An 18,515-nucleotide genomic window follows, 5' to 3' on the forward strand; every position below is an offset into this window, starting at 1 on the left:
CTGCTCTCTGCAGGAAAGCACCATAGATAATATGTAAACAAATGAGCCTAGCTGTGTTCCAATAAAACTTTATTTACAAAAACAGGTGGCTGGTTAGCTTTGGCCCTACAGCTTTGGCTATAGTTTGCTGACCTATAACTTGTATTATTTTTACTGTAAGGTTTATTCACAACATTGTTCAACACAGTGCTCTTCATGAGGACTCGAATGAGAGATTTTCTTTTGGACCATGATACAAAGAATACGCTTCTCCTGATTTGTTTGTATCTTAATAAATATCAGGATCATGTACCTGTTCATGTTACTTTCTTTGTATTGGCTACTAATACTATTATAAACAAATCTGTCACCTTATATAGCAATTTTTCAGGACTCCACCCTCAGCCTTGCCTTTGTCTTGTTTTTCCTATTGTTGTATTCCATTCACGCTTACATCCTCATCCAGTTAAATGTTATATTGTGGTCAACTGCATGTGATTTTGATAAGCACCTGAAATCTTTTTTGGAACAAGCTAAAATTATAAATAAAATAACAGGTAAGTATGCTTAAAGTTGAGTTTCATCTTAGACATCTTTATTTCTAATGCCAGATACACTTGTGATGAAAATCAATGCAACAGATGCAGATGAGCCCAATACCCTGAATTCTAAAATTTCCTATAGGATCGTATCTCTGGAGCCTGCTTATCCTCCAGTGTTCTACCTAAATAAAGATACAGGAGAGATTTATACAACCAGTGTTACCTTGGACAGAGAGGTAAATTAATATGTTATGTTGCCCATCTTTAAACTCTCTATCCTTTCCAGTTTCTCCTCTCTTTTTCTTTTCTAATTTTCTTATTTTGTTCTGTATTCCTTATCCATAGGATAACTCTTGGAATTACTCTCTTTTAGGGATGGGCTGTCCAATATGGGCCATGTGACTATTGAGCACTTAAAATGTGACTGGCCCAAATTGTAATGTGCTTTATGCGTGTTGAATATGTAATATATGCACCAGATTTGAAAAACTTTATATGAAAAATGCAGAATATGACGTTAATGTTTTTTGTGATCATTGCATGTTAAAATAATATTTTAGATATCATGGATTACATAAAATATACTTGTTTAAAATTGTTATCACATGTTTCTTTTTAAAATGTGACTACTAGAAGATTTAAAATTACATAAAGACAGCACCCTTCTAGGGCCTCTCCTATCAGCATTCTGTTTACTAGAGATTCCTAAAACATTTCTCAGTTTGCAGTTCTCTAATGAAACATTAGGAGGCTCCTGCACTGCTAGTACATAGAAGATGATGAGGAAAGGGATGAAAACAGGAATCCTAGTTAGAGAATAAAGTATCTGTAAAGGAGAGAATTACTCTAAATCCCAAATTGAAGGAAAATTTGAGTAGGTTTACTAGGAAGGCGTTTCTCTCAAACATTTCACTTTGTTTAACTCAAAGGGAAATTTTTAAATAAAAAGGGGAGATAGAAGATTTTTTAAATGCTGTATACGTAAAGGTTTTAACAGGGTACAAGAGTAAAGTGTCATTGATCCTAAAGATACACTCTTTGTCATCAGATATAAATCATCATCCAAATGCACTACATTCAGTATTTCTTAGAAAAATGATTTAATTCTGCCCAAATTGGAAGGATTGCGCCCAATAGGCTTAAGGGGATGTTTGTAAAATTAAAGAATATGATTCATCTAAAATTCTACTCTATACCTTTTCACATAAAATTAGAATGGAAACGTGTTACTTTGCATTGGTAGTGTGATTTTTAACAAGCTGCTGTTTCTAAAGGACAGAAAGTTTAACCAATAATAATGGCTGTTAACTTACTGGGCATTTACCTTCTGCCAGGTACTGTTCTAAGCCTTTTTATGGATTAACCCATTTAATCCACATAGAAACCCTGTGAGGCAGATTCACTTATTATCCTCATCTTATACATAAAGAACCCAAAGGTCAAAGGGATTAAGTGCGTGTCCAACACAGTCAGTAAGTGACAATGCCAGAATTGGAACCCAGGCAGCTGGCTCCAGGGTCCTGGTGTCCTGCTGTGCACTGAGTGCTTCTGCCCTATGCAGGACCCCAATCCCTGGCACTACCTGCCGTCCTAAATTCCAGCCACACTGAACAGAACCATAGTAAGGAGACCTCATGGAAGAAAAGAAGTGACATCTGAGAAGCCGTTGTCTAGGACACGTACTATAAGAATCAAATCTCTGGGGAATTCTGGACAAAGTTCACCCAGTTTTGCCTTCACTAGCCAAGTTTATTTAGGACCAGGTTTTCCTCACTGAGAATGAAGTGCGGGACAGAAAGAACCAATTCCTACAGTTCCACCTCACTTTCAGCAGAGAATAAGCTACATTTTCAACCGTGGCTCCTTTGTGCAGACTTCTCCTGATAATATCACCAATGACATATTGAAGAATTTGACTATATGCAACTCCTGAGGCTTTTCTGTTCTTCTGCAAAAGCTCTGACTGCAAGTAAATAGTATCTTCACACAAATAATAGCAGATCATAAAACTGATTTGTAAATAAAATCTACTGTGGTACATGATAAACTGGACTAAAACCAGAAAGCCAGATTTAAGAGTGACTCTTTTCACCCAGCTGGACATTTTTTGTTGCTCTGCAGGAACACAGCAGCTACACTTTGACGGTAGAAGCAAGAGATGGCAATGGAGAAGTTACTGACAAGCCTGTAAAACAAGCTCAAGTTCAGATTCGTATTTTGGATGTCAATGACAATATACCTGTAGTAGAAAATAAAGTGGTAACTATTATTCTTATAATAACTGTACCTATTTATTTATATTTTAGTCCTAACTAAAAATATATCACTTATATTTGTATTTCATTGAAAAATCATGTGTTCATGTTTTGCAGCTTGAAGGGATGGTTGAAGAAAATCAAGTCAATGTAGAAGTTACACGCATAAAAGTATTCGACGCAGACGAAATAGGTTCTGATAATTGGCTAGCAAATTTTACATTTGCATCAGGAAATGAAGGGGGTTATTTCCACATAGAAACAGATGCTCAAACTAATGAAGGAATTGTGACCCTTATTAAGGTAAGTACTAAGTATTCATAACTGGCATGGGCCAAGTTGGTGCTGGAAAGGAATCTAATGTATCTAAGCCCTGAACACTTAGAAGTACTTTACATACTCAATTAACTAGCACTACAGTTGTTTGAGAAAGGAGCCATCCCTATTTACCCAAGTTCTATGGTTAGGAAGTGGTCACATTATGGTTCAAATTCATATCAGGGGACTCTAATCCTAGCCAGACAGCATGGAACCAGCATCATTACTGCTTAGCTCATTTCCAGGCTTTCCTGCAGCTCATAGCTGGTGATCACATTCTCACATCACAACCTCTTGCCTCTATGAGTATCCCCTCGATTACTACCTCTGATTTTATTTACTTAAGAGTAAAGCCAGGCCCCACACTTTGAGAATCCAAGGCAGGCAGATCGCTTGAACCCAGGAGTTCGAGACCAGCCTGGACAACATGGCAAATCCCCGCTTCTACCAAAAAAAATACAAAAATTAGCTGGGCAAAGCGGCACATGCCTGTAGTCCCAGCTACTAAGGAGGCTTAGGTGGGAGAATAGCTTGAACCCAGGAAGTGGAGGCTGCAGTGAGCCGTGCTCACACCGCTGCACTCCAGCCTGGGCAACAGAGACCCTGTCTCAAAAAAATAAAAATAAAAAACCTGAAACAAAACCAGTAAACCCAGACCTCACTAATAACATCTAAAAATAAAAGCTGTGATAACTTGATAGTTAAGTGTGCCTAAGAATCACCTCATAAAACTGCATGCCAAAAATGCAGGTTCCTGGTCTCATCAACAAAAAGTTTCATTGGGCAGGTTTCAGGAACTTGTCTTTTTAACAAAAATCCACTTGTGATTCTAATATTAGTATGAGGCTCACATTTGGAAATATAGTATACTAAGTTCTTGTGCTTAATTGAGTCAATGAAGGGAAAATTGAACTAAATAGGGATATTAAGCGTTTATGTCAAATTACAGGATGGGCTGGGCGCGGTGGCCTACGCCTGTAATCCCATCCCAGCACTTTGGGAGGCTGAGGATGGCGGATCACGAGGTCAGGAGTTCGAGACCAGCCTGGCCAACATGGTGAAACCCCATCTCTAGTACCAGAAATACAAAAATTAGCCAAGCATGGTAATGCGTGCCTGTAATCACAGCTTCTCAGGAGGCTGAGGCAGGAGAATCACTTGAATCTCGGAAGCAGAGGTTGCAGTGAGCCGAGGTTGTGCCATTGCCCTCAAGCCTGGGCAATAGAGTGAGACTCTGTCTCAAGAAATACATATATATATATATATAAAAAACAGGATGGATTTGTATGTCACAAAATAGGTAAGGAATAATATCAGTGTATTTTAAGTAGCTTATATTAGAATTGCCTTACCAGATTTTAAAATAAAATGCAAAGCTACAGTTCCAAAATACTATTTCATTAAGTTACACATAGGCAAAAATTGATTCCAGAAGTTTCTAAATTCTTACGAAAACTTAATATATAACAGACTGGGTAAAACTCTGACAGTGGAAAGAGGAATAATGGTGATCTAAATGTATAACAGAATAGAGAAGCATTAATTTGAGGTTTCATGATAATTGAGCACTACTTATTGACAGCTACTATATGTGTTTAAGCTACCTTTTTAAAAGCAGAGGAAAATTGAATAACATTACCTCATGTTTAAAGGGAAGAACTCATGATTATTGAAGAAATGGATCATGTCATTCGAGACAAAATCAGTTTATCTGCTTGTGTATAAATATAATTTTAGCCGTCAGTTATAGGTATGACCATGCCAGATACCTGAGATAGAAAAGCCAATTGCACACACAAGGAGAAACAGATATTGATGAATGACAGGTGCTAGCATAGAATTGTCATGTGCCACATATGAACGTTTCAGTCAGTGACAGATTACATATATGACGATGGCCCTGTAAAATTATAATGGAGCTGAAAAATACGGAGGAAGGATGTAAAGGAAGAAAATCGTTTTGTATAGATGCACAGTGTGTTTGTGTCTTAAGCTAAGGCTCATTACAAAAGAGTCAAAAAGTTAAGAAAATATTAAAAGGTTTATAGAGTTATGGTAAGCTAAGGCTAATTTATTATTGGAGAAAGAAAGTATTTTTTTAATTTAGTGTAGCCTAGGTACAGTACTTACAGTCTACAGTAGCGTATGGTAATGTCTTAGGCCTTCATATCCATCCACTCACTCACTCACAGTAACTTCCAGTCTTGCAAGCACCACTTACGGTGAGTGTTCTATACAGCTGTACCATTTTTCAAATCTTTACTATCATATTTTTACTATACCTTTTCTATATTTAAGCATGTTTAAGTACACAAATACTTACTATTGTATTATAATTGCCTGCAATATTCAGTACGGTAACATGCTATACAGGTTTGTAGCATAGGAGCAATAGACTATACCATATAGTGTAGGTGTATAGTAGGCTTTACCATCTAGGTATGTGTGAGTTCACTCTGTGATGTTTGCACCTAAACAAAATTGCTAGACAATGCATTTCTCAAATCATTAAGCAATGCATGACTGTGTTTTTAGTGTACTATGATAGCACAAAAAAGGGATATAGTTGTTTCTATCAAGAAGGATGTAGATAAAAAATAATAATAAAATGAGTATTAAAATGAAAGCAACCGAGTGAGATAATTACAAAGTCACTGTCTCAATTATATAATGAATTGCTTCCAAATTATACGGGCAGCAATCAGATTCCATTGAAAGGAATTTAGACAGAAAAGATACGCAAGTAGCAAATACCCACATGAAAAGGTGCCAACACCATTAGTCATTAGGGAAAATCAAATTAAAACTATAAGAGATATCACTTTACCTTCTAGAATGGCAGAAATGAATGTCTTAGTCCGTTTGGGCTACTACAACAAAATGCCATTATCTGGGTAGCTTATTAACAACAAATTTATTTCTCACAGTTCTGGAGGCTGGAAAGCCCAAGATCAAAGCAGATGCAGTGTCTGGGCAGGTCCTGCTTTCTGGCTCATACACAGTGCCGCCTTGTTGTATGGTCACATAGCGGAACATCCAACAAGCTCCACTGGGCATCTTTTAAAAGAACATCGATCCCAGGGTCTCCGAAAAGCCCCACTCTTAATATCATCACTTTGAGAGTCAGGATTTCAGCACATGAGTTTTAAGGGGACACAAACATTTAGACAATAGCAGTCAACAAGATTGACAACACCAATTATTGGCAAAAATATAGAGAAACTGGATTGCTGGTGGAATTGTAAAATGATACAGGCGGTTTGACAGTTTCTTTTAAAAGTTACACAAGAGTAGTTATATGACCCAGTGATTTGATTCTTAGGTTTTCACCCAAGAAAAATAAAAACATGTCTATACAAAGACATGTATGCAAATGTTCATGGCAGCATTTGTCATAATAATAAAAAAACTAATAGCAGGTCCAAATGTCCATCAGCTGGTGAGTAGATAAACAGAATGTGGTGTATTCATATAATGGAATACTCATGAGCAATAAAAAGGAATGAAGTACTCATACAAGCTACAACACGGATGAACCTCAAAAACATTATGCTATGGACCAGGCATGGTGGCTCCCGCCTGTAATCCCAGCACTTTGGGAGGCCAAGGTTGGGGAATCACCTGAGCTCAGGAGTTTGAGACCAGCCTGGGCAACACGGTGAAACCCTGTCTCTACTAAAAACACAAAAAATTAGCCAGATGTGGTAGTGCACGCCTGTAATTCCAGATGCTTGGGAGGCTGAAGCAGGAGAATCGCTTGAACCCGGGAGGCAGAGATTGCTGTGAGCCAGCATCACGTCACAGCATCCCAGTCTAAGAGACAGAGTGAGACTCCATCTCAAAAAAAAAAAAAATGCTGATTATGCTGTGTATAAGGAGCCAGACACAAAATACTACATATTATATGATTCCATTTACTTGAAATTTCTAGAAAAGGCGAAACAATGGGGATAGAAAGCAGATTGGGATTGCTTAGAGTGGGGAGCGTGAGTGGGGACTGACTACGAACACACATAAAGGAACTTTTGGGGGTAATGGGGTGTTCTAAAACTGGACCATAGTGATGACTGCAAATCCAGAACTCATCATGCTGTACACTTAAAGCGGGTGGATTTTACTGGATATAAGTTATACCTGAATGAAGCTGTCCAAAAAGGCTAAAGGAGATGAGCAGATATTTTTCAATATGGAAATAGAGATGGTAAATAGTCACATGAGAAAAATTCACAGCTTTGTTAACAGATTAACAAACTTACCATCTTTAATGTTATTAAAAAATAGCAAAAATGGAAATGATAAAATAAGTTTACAGAATTATAAAAAATAGAGGTCTCTTCCTTCACACAGTACTCTTGATACTGAAAATGTTCCATTTGCTTTGGAGCATTATGGCTATTTATGGAAAACATTATGAAACACATCGCCCCAGTATCTAGCTTTTTTTTTTTTTTTCATTGTCTTGGCCTTTGGATACTAATGACATCTGGGTGGAAGATTTTGTTTCTCATCCGGCATAGATCATGCCATGAAACAAGCATGTCAAGTGCAAGAGTGACTTAAATAAACTAACAAGCTTTCACAAAGATATGACAATCACAAAGGATGTATTTTCTCTAGTCTTTGTCTCCTGTGTCCTTGTCTCAAAATCACAGTGATCCATATCTTCAAAGGGGACAGAAGTTGTGATCCATCCAGAGCCCAGTAGAGAGGAAAACTGATTGATTTTGGTGTAAATAAGTAGTGGTAGCTCCAAAGGAAGGAAATTCACAATGAATCCTCCAAAAAACAAATGAAAAGCTTTGCTTTGCTGTAATTCATGTAAACATGCCTAATATATTTAATTTTATACCGAAGAAACAAGCAAAAATGTTCAGTGCATCTAAACGGTCAGAGACACTAGAAATAAAAAGCAACAGGACCTAAGTAAACTTTAACTAGGTAATTCTTTTAGTAATAGGATATAGGTCAACAGAGGAAAAATAATGTGTAAAAAAATGTTGACAGCAGCATTAATTATATTTAGAAATTGTGATAGCCCAAATGCCTAATTATAGAATGACTGTCTATATCTAAGTAGTAGAATACTATGGAAATGTTTATAAAAAGAAACATTGAAAAGTTGGACCATAAAATATGTATACAGTAATGAACTGATTATTTCAAATGGAAAATGTGCTATTACAAAGAACTATTTGAAGAAAGGTTAATCTTTTATGGAATTAACAGCAAACCAGATATTAATATATATTATGCTAAAAAAGGAGGAGAGTGGGGTTCTCTGTTTAAACAAATTTGAAAACTCTAGGTTTCTTCTTTACTCCAGGAGTTCAAGTATTTTAATATGCTAATGTGCAATACATAGCTATATTAGAGGGACAGAGCTCACAGAGCTATCACTACTTATTTTCACTGAAATAAACCCATGGAACACATTTTAAGGAATATTGATTTATACTGAATGCCCACTATTTTTTTACATTAGAAAAAAAATCACTTCAGATTGTTAAAGATAAATATATATGCACACACACACATATATACAGATGAATGTGTGTGTATGTTTTGAGACAGGGTCTCGCTGTATTGCCCAGGCAGAAGTGCAGTGGCATGATCATGGCTCACTGCAGCCTCAACCCCCTGGGCTCAAGCAATCCTCCCACCTCAGCCTCCTGAGTAGCTAGGACCACAGGCACGAGCTATCATGCCCAGCTAATTTTTGTATTTTTTGTACAGATGGGAACTCCCTATGTTGCCCAGGCTGGTCTCAAACTTCTGGGCTCAAGTGATCTACCTGCCTCGGCTTCCCAAAGTGCTGGGATTACAGGCATGAGCCACCATGCCTGAACAAAATATATATATATTTACAATGATTTCAACATTTAGAAAAATAAATTGGTAATGCTTCCTAAACATCCTTAACATTTATGACTATCCGGATTGACAGAGAATTTTTATTTGCTTGGTGTCAGTGTCAGAGTTGGAATATTCAGTGCTGCTATATTTCCTGTGCGTTAAATTATTATATCTAACATTAAAACCACACATGTATATGTATATGTGTGTGTGTCTTCTGTTTTCTCTTTGAAAAGAATTCCCTTTGGTTTTCCCTTTTAGGAAGTAGATTATGAAGAAATGAAGAATCTTGACTTCAGTGTTATTGTCACTAATAAAGCAGCTTTTCACAAGTCAATTAGGAGTAAATACAAGCCTACACCCATTCCCATCAAGGTTAAAGTGAAAAATGTGAAAGAAGGCATTCATTTTAAAAGCAGTGTCATCTCAACTTACGTTAGCGAGAGCATGGACAAATCAAGCAAAGGCCAAATAATTGGAAAATTTCAAGCTTTTGATGAGGACACTGGACTACTAGCCCGTGCAAGGTAAGAGAGAGTGACACGTGTATTTCTTTATTTTAAATTATTTTCAGTGTCTATTTTCAAAAATCATAATGAAATCTGAACACTTCATTCCTTCAAATTCAGCATTATAGTTCCCCAAAGGTCTACAAGTTAAATTTTCCAAAGATGTGTCTATAACTGAGAGATGGGGGGGAATATTCACCAGAATCCACCTTCCTCAACCACCTGTGTGTGAGGAGGAAGCTGGTTTACTCACCTCTGAAACAGTTCTGGCTAGAGACGGCTAAAAAGCAACAAAGGAAAAGTTCAGGAGAAAACTTTTTAAAACCTGTCTTATTTCCTAAAAGATTATTATTGGAGGGTAAGAACATACCAGATAGCAGCCACAAGATTTACTTTACACAAGTTACGTAATGTATTTTAATATGGGGAAACCAGCTTTACTTAACCCATAAATCTTGGGAATGAATCTTCGTTTAAACCTATTTGTTTCAGAGATGAATGAGCCTTCTGCACTGTTTATGTTTGTCTTGATCATGGTGACCTTTACTCAGAGTACATTTATTGAGAACATACAAGACGCTCACTGTGTTAGAAGAGACTGGCTTGTGTCCACTCTGTAGTGGCACCTTATTGTGTGATGCTTTCAAATTTTCAAAGTAAATGTACATCTTAGATCTCAGTGCCATGCCACGGAAAGACCATTCTCTACAGAGCTGTTATTTATGGAGCTCTAGTTACTGTTATTGCAGTTGAATTTAAAGAATCCCCACCTGCTGTCCCAGACACAACGTTAGTGACTTCCTGCTCAGTGCCAGAGCTGCCTGGTTGCTTGAGTGTCCTTATGCACCTGTGTCCCTGTCTTACTCCGTTTGAGCTGCTGTAACAAAAATACATTAGACCGAGTAATTTATAAACAACAGATTCGTTACTCACAGTTCTGAAGGCTAGGAAGTCCATCAAGGCACCAGCCAACAGATTTGGTATCTGGTGAGTCTCGCTGTGTGCTTCCAAGATGGCACCATCTTGCTGCATCCTCACGTGGCTAAAGGAGCAGGGAAACTCATTGGAGCCTCTTTTTTAAGAGCACTAATTCCATTCTTGACGGTGGTGCCCTCATGACTTAATCACTTACCAAAAGCCCCACCTCTTAATATGATAATATTGGGTATTAGGCTCCAACATAAGAATTTCCAAGGGTTACAAACATTAAAATCAAAGCAGTCCCTGTGTACCAGTGCTTCATAAAACATTGTATTTAAGTGCCTCGCCAAGTGTAGCAAGAATGAAAATGTGGAAGAAGCTCCTCAACAACCTTTTTCCTTTTACTGAATCTCCTTTTCATGGAATTCCTTAAATAACGTTTTTTCCAAAATAATGTTAACAAACAGCTTCCACCATGTTTTCTGTAGTGCCTTGGTGACATTCTTTGGCCCGCTCTGCTTCTCTTATGTGGTCTAGTTGGTCTAGTTTTAATTTTCTCAGCTCTATACCTCACAAGACAATATACCCTAACTGAATTCCCAAAATTGAGGATGAATTTTCTATATGATCATTTCTCACTGCTGTCTACATAGAAACTTGTATCTTCAAACTAATTATATGCCAATAATATGTGGCCACTTATTGAAGCTTCTGTTTCCCACCAAATTATTTACTTTTGGCTGCTGTTTTTTGTTTTTTTTTTTTTAGGGGCCATGAATACATCAAAAGATGTGTGTTCTGCCTGGAAGAATAATGAACCCTGCCTCTTTCATTTCTTAGTGTTTGATTGTATTCTTTAGAGCACAGTTACAGAATTTTAGAAAGAAAAGATCTTAAAGACCAGCTCGAACCTACTATTTTACAGATAAGGAATGGAGGCACAGCCAAGTTAAATTATTTTCCAAACGTTCGCCTAACTAATTAGTGGTTGTTATTTTGAAACATTGATAAGGAGCTGGGCACGGTGGGTTCATGCCTGGCATCTCACACTCAAGAATCTGAGGCAGGAGGATCACTTGAGGCCAGGAGTTCAAGACCAACCTGGGCAACACAGCAAGACCTTGTCTCTCCAAAAAAAAAAATTTTTTTTTAAATTTGCCAGGTGTGGTGGCACATGTTTGTAGTCCCCACTACTGGGGAGGCTTACGCAGGGGGATTGCTTAAGTCTTGGAGTTCAAGGTTCCAGTGAGTTGCCATCACACCACTGCACTCCAGACTCTTTGTCATAATTTACTGTTTTATTGATTATTCATGTGTATCAGTTGTTTACAGATATTTGCTATAACACATAAGCAGCTATGCTACTTGAATGATGTCTAGCTTTTACAACAGAGAACAGAAAATTTCTTACATTAAACAAAGCATCACATTGTGAAATGTAATCCCTATTCCTAAGACTCTGCCTTTATTATCAGTATGAATGTTGGTAAACCATAGACAGCGACTCATGTCCAAGCTTTAAAATTTCAGACATGAAATTCAAAACTAATTGTGAAAATCAAAATGTATTATTATTTACTGGTAGCAATATTAAGAGGCAGAAAAACTTAGTTCAAGTGTATAATTGGAAATAGCACTATAAATAAATATTGCTGTAAATTAGCCACTCATTCCTGTGTGCCTTGAAGCCACTTAACAGAAAATAAATTAACAATTTGATTGAGCAAAGCAACATACTCATATGTTTGGTTGGTACTGGTATTTGTATGTTAAACTCATTGGTATTAATGAACTAATTACATACTTTTTTTTTTTCTTTGAGACTGAGTCTCGCTCTGTCGCCCAGGCTGGAGTACAGTGGCACGATCTCGGCTCACTGCAAGCTCTGCTTCCCAGGTTCAAGCAGTTCTGCTAAAGCCTCCCAAATAGCTGGAATTACAGGCACCCACCACCACGCCCAGATAATTTTTGTATTTTTAGTAGAGATGGAGTTTTACCCTCTTGGTCAGGCTGGTCTTGAACTCCTGACCTCAGGTGATCCACCCGCCTCGGCCTCCCGAAGTGCTGGGATTATAGGCGTGAGCCACCACACTCGGCCAATTACATACATTTCTGAAAACATATTATGGACATTTGCCTTGCTCTCCCAGCATTGGCTCCTTCCACACTAATTCTTCTTGCTTTAAGGAAAGAAACCCATACATTATTTTATCAGCATTGTTTCCACTTTTAACCATATCTACCTGAAAGAAAATTATTACCCCAATAGTCAACAGTGTCTGAAAATTTTTAGATGCTTCCATTTTTGTTTTTGGTTTTTTTTTTTTTTCAGACAGAGTTTTGCTCTGTCACCCAGGCTAGAGTGCAGTGGCATGATCTCGGCTCACTGCAACCTCCACCTCCTGGGTTCAAGCAATTCTCCTGCCACAGCCTCCTGAGGAGCTGGGATTACAGGCACACGCCACCATGCCCAGCATTTTTTGTGTTTTTAGTAGAGATGGGGTTTCACTGTGTTGACCAGGCTGGTCTCAAACTCCTGACCTCAAGTGATCCACCCGCCTCAGCCTCCCAATGTGCTGGCATTATAGGCGTGAGCCACCGCGGCCGACCCCTGGGATCACTGGTTTTTAAAGTTGATGTTTATAAATGTTGCTAACACCCCCAATAAACAACAGGACATAAGACTGCTCTTCTCCACCAGTCCTTATTGTATGACTAAGTTATTCCCCAAAAGTTTAACCCAAATTTAAGGGACACTAAATCAAATGCCATAGGACAGACTGCAGAGCAACTTAAAAACTTGGGTTAGTGGTTAGTGGACTGAAGAGAATCACCCTTAATTTTATGTCTTGGATATGTTACAGGAATAAGGAAGGTCCAATTTACGTGTGACGTGCGGTAACGAGAGGGGCTTTTAGGATGGTTTTACAAAATTAACAACATTCAAACAAATGCCTGTAATAAGAACATATTTAATGAGAAGAAAAGTAAGCTTGAAAGAGCTGTAGATGTTAGAGATTTCCAGTTCATGCAGAATTCAAAATTAATTTTATGTTTGTTTTATGACAGATATGTAAAATTAGAAGATAGAGATAATTGGATCTCTCTGGATTCTGTCACATCTGAAATTAAACTTGCAAAACTTCCTGATTTTGAATCTAGATATGTTCAAAATGGCACATATACTGTAAAGATTGTGGCCATATCAGAAGGTGAGTTATTAAATAGATCCTTTTCTTGGTTGTATGTATTTAGATTTTTATTTTCCAACATCAGAAACCTTTGTTTTGATTGTGTATAAAAACCTAATCTCAGCCAGGAGCAGTGGCTCACGCCTGTAACCCCAACACTTTGGGAGCCTGAGGCAGGTGGATCACAAGGTCGAGAGATCAAGACCATTCTGGCCAACATGGTGAAACCCCATCTCTACTGAAAATACAAAAGCCGGGTATGGTGGTATGCACCTATAGTCCCAGCTACTAGGGAGGCTGAGGCAGGGGAATCACTTGAACCCGGGAGGTGGAGGTTGCAGTGAGCAGAGATCACGCCACTGCACTCCAGCCTGGTGACAAAGCGAGACTCCAACTCAAAAATAAAAAACCTAATCTCAGCCCAGCACAGTTGCTTCTGTCTGTAATCCCAGCTACTTAGACAACTGAGATGGCAGGAACACTTGAGGCCAGGAGTTTGAGACCAGCCCGGGCAACAAAGGAAGACGCCATCTCCAAAAAAAAAAAAAAAAAAAGGAAGGGTGGATAAAATTTAAAAACAGATGTTTAAAAGATTTTTTTAATAAGATGAAATAAGCACATAATTTCTCCAGTAGATAAACCTCACATTTCTACTTGGTAAGTGGATTAGAAGATACTATTTGGTCCAAATTTGAAACATATCTAGGATAGAAAATGTCCTAAGTGGTTAGTACCTTTTCCACTCCAAATTGGCAAGGGAATTCAAACTATGTCTGTTGTCAGCAATAAGAACAGAATGTACATAATTTTTCTGTCTTAAGATTATCCTAGAAAAACCATCACTGGCACCGTCCTTATCTACGTTGAAGACATCAACGACAACTGTCCCACACTGATAGAGCCTGTGCAGACAATCTGTAATGATGCCCAGTATGTGAATGTTACTGCAGAGGACCTGGATGGACACCCAAACAGTGGCCCTTTCAGTTTCTCTGTCATTGACAAACCACCTGGCATGGCAGAAAAATGGAAAATAGTACACCAAGAAAGTAAGCAAAATCACTGAACTACATTGAAATCTAAATATTAAGCATGATAGATATCTAAAATATTTGTAAGTTCTATTTCTTCTCATAAATTGTATTTCCAATATAGTTTTTTAAAGGAGTTTATGAAACGAGGCCCTGAACCTACTGGCATGTAATATCTTTTATATGCTTATGGAGAGAAGAAAAATAATCTAATAGCTCTTGAAGTAGTTTTGTCTGGTAAGATGAGGAGTACCAAGCCTTTCTCAGCACCACAATTGTAGTAGGTGCCTTCTAAAAATCTTGAAGTGTAGTAACAACAATTCCATTCAAAACAACATTTACTGGGCACTTGCTGTGTGCCAGGCACTCTGCTAGCCCATCCTACATATTACCATATTTAATCCTTACTTCTAGCATTATTCCCTGATTAAAGCTGAGGATACCTTGGTTTAAGTAAGGAAAGCTCAAAGCTAGAACATGATAGAAACGACGTGACAGTGGATTGTCTGACTCCCCTTTCCCCATGGCAGTGGACATGTCCATACGTCCATATCCGGGACATCTAGACACATGGAACATATGATGTGTTGATGTGAGTTTTCAGATGTCCTTCAGGGTGGTTTTGAATGCAGAAAAGTCTATCCAGAAAACTATTGTGTTTTAAACAATTAGGGTTCATTTCAGAAAAATTTCATAGATAATGGTCAGGTTTTTGTTTGTTTGTTTGTTTTTAATTTACAGCTTTATTGTGTTAAGTCTAGCAAATGTTTGAAATCATTTTAAGAGGGTTTGAATAATGTTTAGTGCAATTAACAAATTAAACCATCAATATTTCAAACTGTATTTACAAATTTAATATATTTAGTTTCCTTTCTTATATATTTCAGTGATCTGAATTAACAAAACCTCCCAGCCAGGCGCAGTGGCTCATGCCTGTAATCCCAGCACTTTGGGAGGCCGAGGCGGGCAGATCACAAAGTCAGGAGATTAAGACCATCCTGGCTAACACAGTGAAACCCCGTCTTTACTAAAAATACAAGAAATTAGCCAGGCGTGGTGGTGGGTGCCTGCAGTCCCAGCTACTCAGGAGGCTGAGGCAGGAGAATGGCGTGAACCCAGGAGGCAGAGCTTGCAGTGAGCCGAGATCTTGCCACTGCACTTCAGCCTGGGTGACACAGCGAGACTCCATCTGGAGAAATTAAAAAAAAAAAAACCCTCCCTTTGATGCTTATACTCTAACATTCTAGTAAATTTAACTTACAAATACATTGAGTTGTATATTAAAGAATATTACCAATAATAAGTTGAAGCCAGGCACGGCGGTCAGGAGTTTGAGACCAGCCTGGCCAACATGGTGAAACCCCATCTCTACTATAATTACAAAAATTAGCTGGGCATGGTGGTGGGCGCCTATAATCCCAGCTACTCAGAAGGCTGAGGCAGGTGAGTCGCTTGAACCTGGGAGGCGGAGGTTGCAGTGAGCCAAGATGGCAGCACAGCACTCCAGCCTGGGCAACAGAACGAGACTCCATTTCAAAAAATAAGTTTAAGAGTGCTAATGTTCCTTGATCTTAGAAGGTGCATGCTGAAGAATGTCATGCTATCTGTAACTTACCTTGAAACAGTTCAGAAACTTAAAGAAAAAGTGGATATATAGAGGGCAAAAAAGCACTGTTGCAAAATATAAACAGTTAGTAAATAGTTTGTTAATATTCACTAAAATATTCTTTCAACTTTTCTGTAGGTTTGAATTTTTTTTCAATTTTGAAAATATATAGTGTTGAGAACAAAAAAAAAGATGGGACTAGAGAAAACAAGATCGGCCCATTGTTGGAAACGATTACAGCTGAGGATGGGTACCATGGCGGTTATGCTCTTCTCTCTGTTACTATGTTTGAAAAATCACCTTAATAAAGTTTTTTTTTAAAGAAATGGTAAAATAAAGGTCATTCAGTAGAAATATTAACTCACCACTTGTTTGTCACTGTATTCCCAGTATATGGAACAGTTCCTAGCTATCCTAGACCCACACACATTGGTTACAGCTAATCATCATGAAAGTAAGGTGTCCGGGTCTGACCCTTTCCTATTTAAGTGCATGTTCAGGGCCTATAGACAAATTTTAACGAGCACACTTCAATGAGAAGTGAAGGAAGAACAACGTATCTAATTGGAGCTAAATATAATCAGCAATGAAAGAACATTTCTGGAATTTAATGTTGCCTCATCCTTGGTAATCATTTGTTTTTATTTCCTTCTGCTGCCCGACCTTACAGGTACCAGTGTGCTGCTGCAGCAAAGCGAGAAAAAGCTTGGGAGAAGTGAAATTCAGTTCCTGATTTCAGACAACCAGGGTTTTAGTTGCCCTGAAAAGCAGATGCTCACACTCACGGTTTGTGAGTGTCTGCATGGCAGCGGCTGCAGGGAAGCGCAGCGTGACTCCTACGTGGGCCTGGGACCCGCAGCAATCGCACTCATGATTTTGGCCTTTCTGCTCCTTCTGTGTAAGTCTGTAAAAGCCACTCTGTAGTGCTTTTAGGAATTTGAGTGCACTACTGGAGTTGTGTTACTATGGTAGTCATTGATTTCTTCACCGTTATTCTTTAACCACACTAGAGCACTTTGAGAGTGAACAGGGAAACAACTGATGATTGGCAAATCACCAAAGCATAATATAGGAGTCTTCAGAAATTTGTTTTATAAATGTATATCATGTTCCGATTTCAGTAACTTAGGAACTACTCTTTGGCATAAACTTCGCTGGTATTCCCATTTCGATGAGCTCTGTGAGGGCAGTGTGGTGTCTGTTCTCTTCACTGCTGTATTCCCATTGTGTAGAACAGAGCCTTGCATGTATGTAGTAAGCGCTCAGAAAAGATGTGCTGCATGACTTTGGGTTATGGGTGCAAGGTTTTTTACAAACCCAGTTTATTCCAATGGATTCTGCTTTGTACAGTCAACTTGTCAGAGCTCCACCTCCCTGGTATTCCCCGCTTGGCTTGTTTCTTCACCAGCACCAAAAGTAGGCAGACCCCCTGAGCACTTCCTGTCCTTCCTGACTGTAAGATGTTCTCAACCAGTCCTGCCTGCCCTACCCACCCTCCAAAGACCTCGGGTTTCCATTTATAAAAGAACAAGGGATTGCATCCTGAGGTCACATGAAATACCACTCTACTTGACCACTGAACATGGACAGAGGGCCACCTCCAAGGCAGCCCAGGCTAGTGCAGTGACAGAGGAGGGGTCTGTTAGACAAGGGGTCCCCAACTCCCAGGCCACAGACCAGCACCTGTCTGTGGCCTGTTAGGAACCAGGCCACACAGCAGGAGGTGAGTGGTGGGTGAGTGAGTGAAGCTTCATCTGTATTTACAGCCACTCCTCATTGCTTGTGTTACCATCTGAGCTCTGCCTCCTGTCAGATCAGTGCTGGCGTTTGATTCTTATAGGAGCTCAAACTCTATTGTGAACTACTCGTGCAAGGGATCCAGGTTGTGCACTCCTTATGAGAATGTAATGCCTGATGATCTGTCACTGTCTCCCACCACCCCCAGATGGGACCATCTAGTTGCAGGAAAATAAGCTCAGGGCTCCCACTGATTCTGCATTATGGTGTGTTGTATAATTATTTCATTATATATTACAACGTAATAATAATCGAAATAAAGTACACAATAAATGTAATGCACTTGAGTCATCCCAAAATCAACGCCCCCACCCCTAACTTCCTTGTGGAAAAACTGTCTTCCATGAAACCAGTCCCTGGTGCCAAAAAGGTTGGGGACTACTGTGTTAGAGCCATTGGTAGATGTTCAACTGAATGCACAGCACTCAACAGTCTGCAGTGTACTTTTATACCATCGTGTCCATGCTATGGCTACATATACAGATACATAACGGTAAATGACTTGTCTCAGCT

General features: G+C 38.7%; 1 protein-coding gene across 2 annotated transcripts in view; it reads left to right on the forward strand.

Annotated features, from left to right (window-relative positions):
- DSG2 (desmoglein 2) overlaps window positions 1-18,515 on the forward strand; it is a 53,614-nt gene that overhangs the window by 26,422 nt on the left and 8,677 nt on the right. For both annotated transcript variants that reach the window (XM_009192567.4, XM_003914271.5), the window contains exons 6-12: window positions 591-757; window positions 2,643-2,780; window positions 2,894-3,079; window positions 9,209-9,474; window positions 13,447-13,589; window positions 14,390-14,617; window positions 16,876-17,103. In XM_009192567.4, the coding sequence (XP_009190831.1) occupies window positions 591-757; window positions 2,643-2,780; window positions 2,894-3,079; window positions 9,209-9,474; window positions 13,447-13,589; window positions 14,390-14,617; window positions 16,876-17,103 (1,356 nt within the window). The remainder of the gene's footprint in view (window positions 1-590; window positions 758-2,642; window positions 2,781-2,893; window positions 3,080-9,208; window positions 9,475-13,446; window positions 13,590-14,389; window positions 14,618-16,875; window positions 17,104-18,515) is intronic.

The sequence above is a fragment of the Papio anubis genome, chromosome 19 (genome assembly GCF_008728515.1).
Source record: "Papio anubis isolate 15944 chromosome 19, Panubis1.0, whole genome shotgun sequence".
NCBI lineage: Eukaryota > Metazoa > Chordata > Mammalia > Primates > Cercopithecidae > Papio > Papio anubis.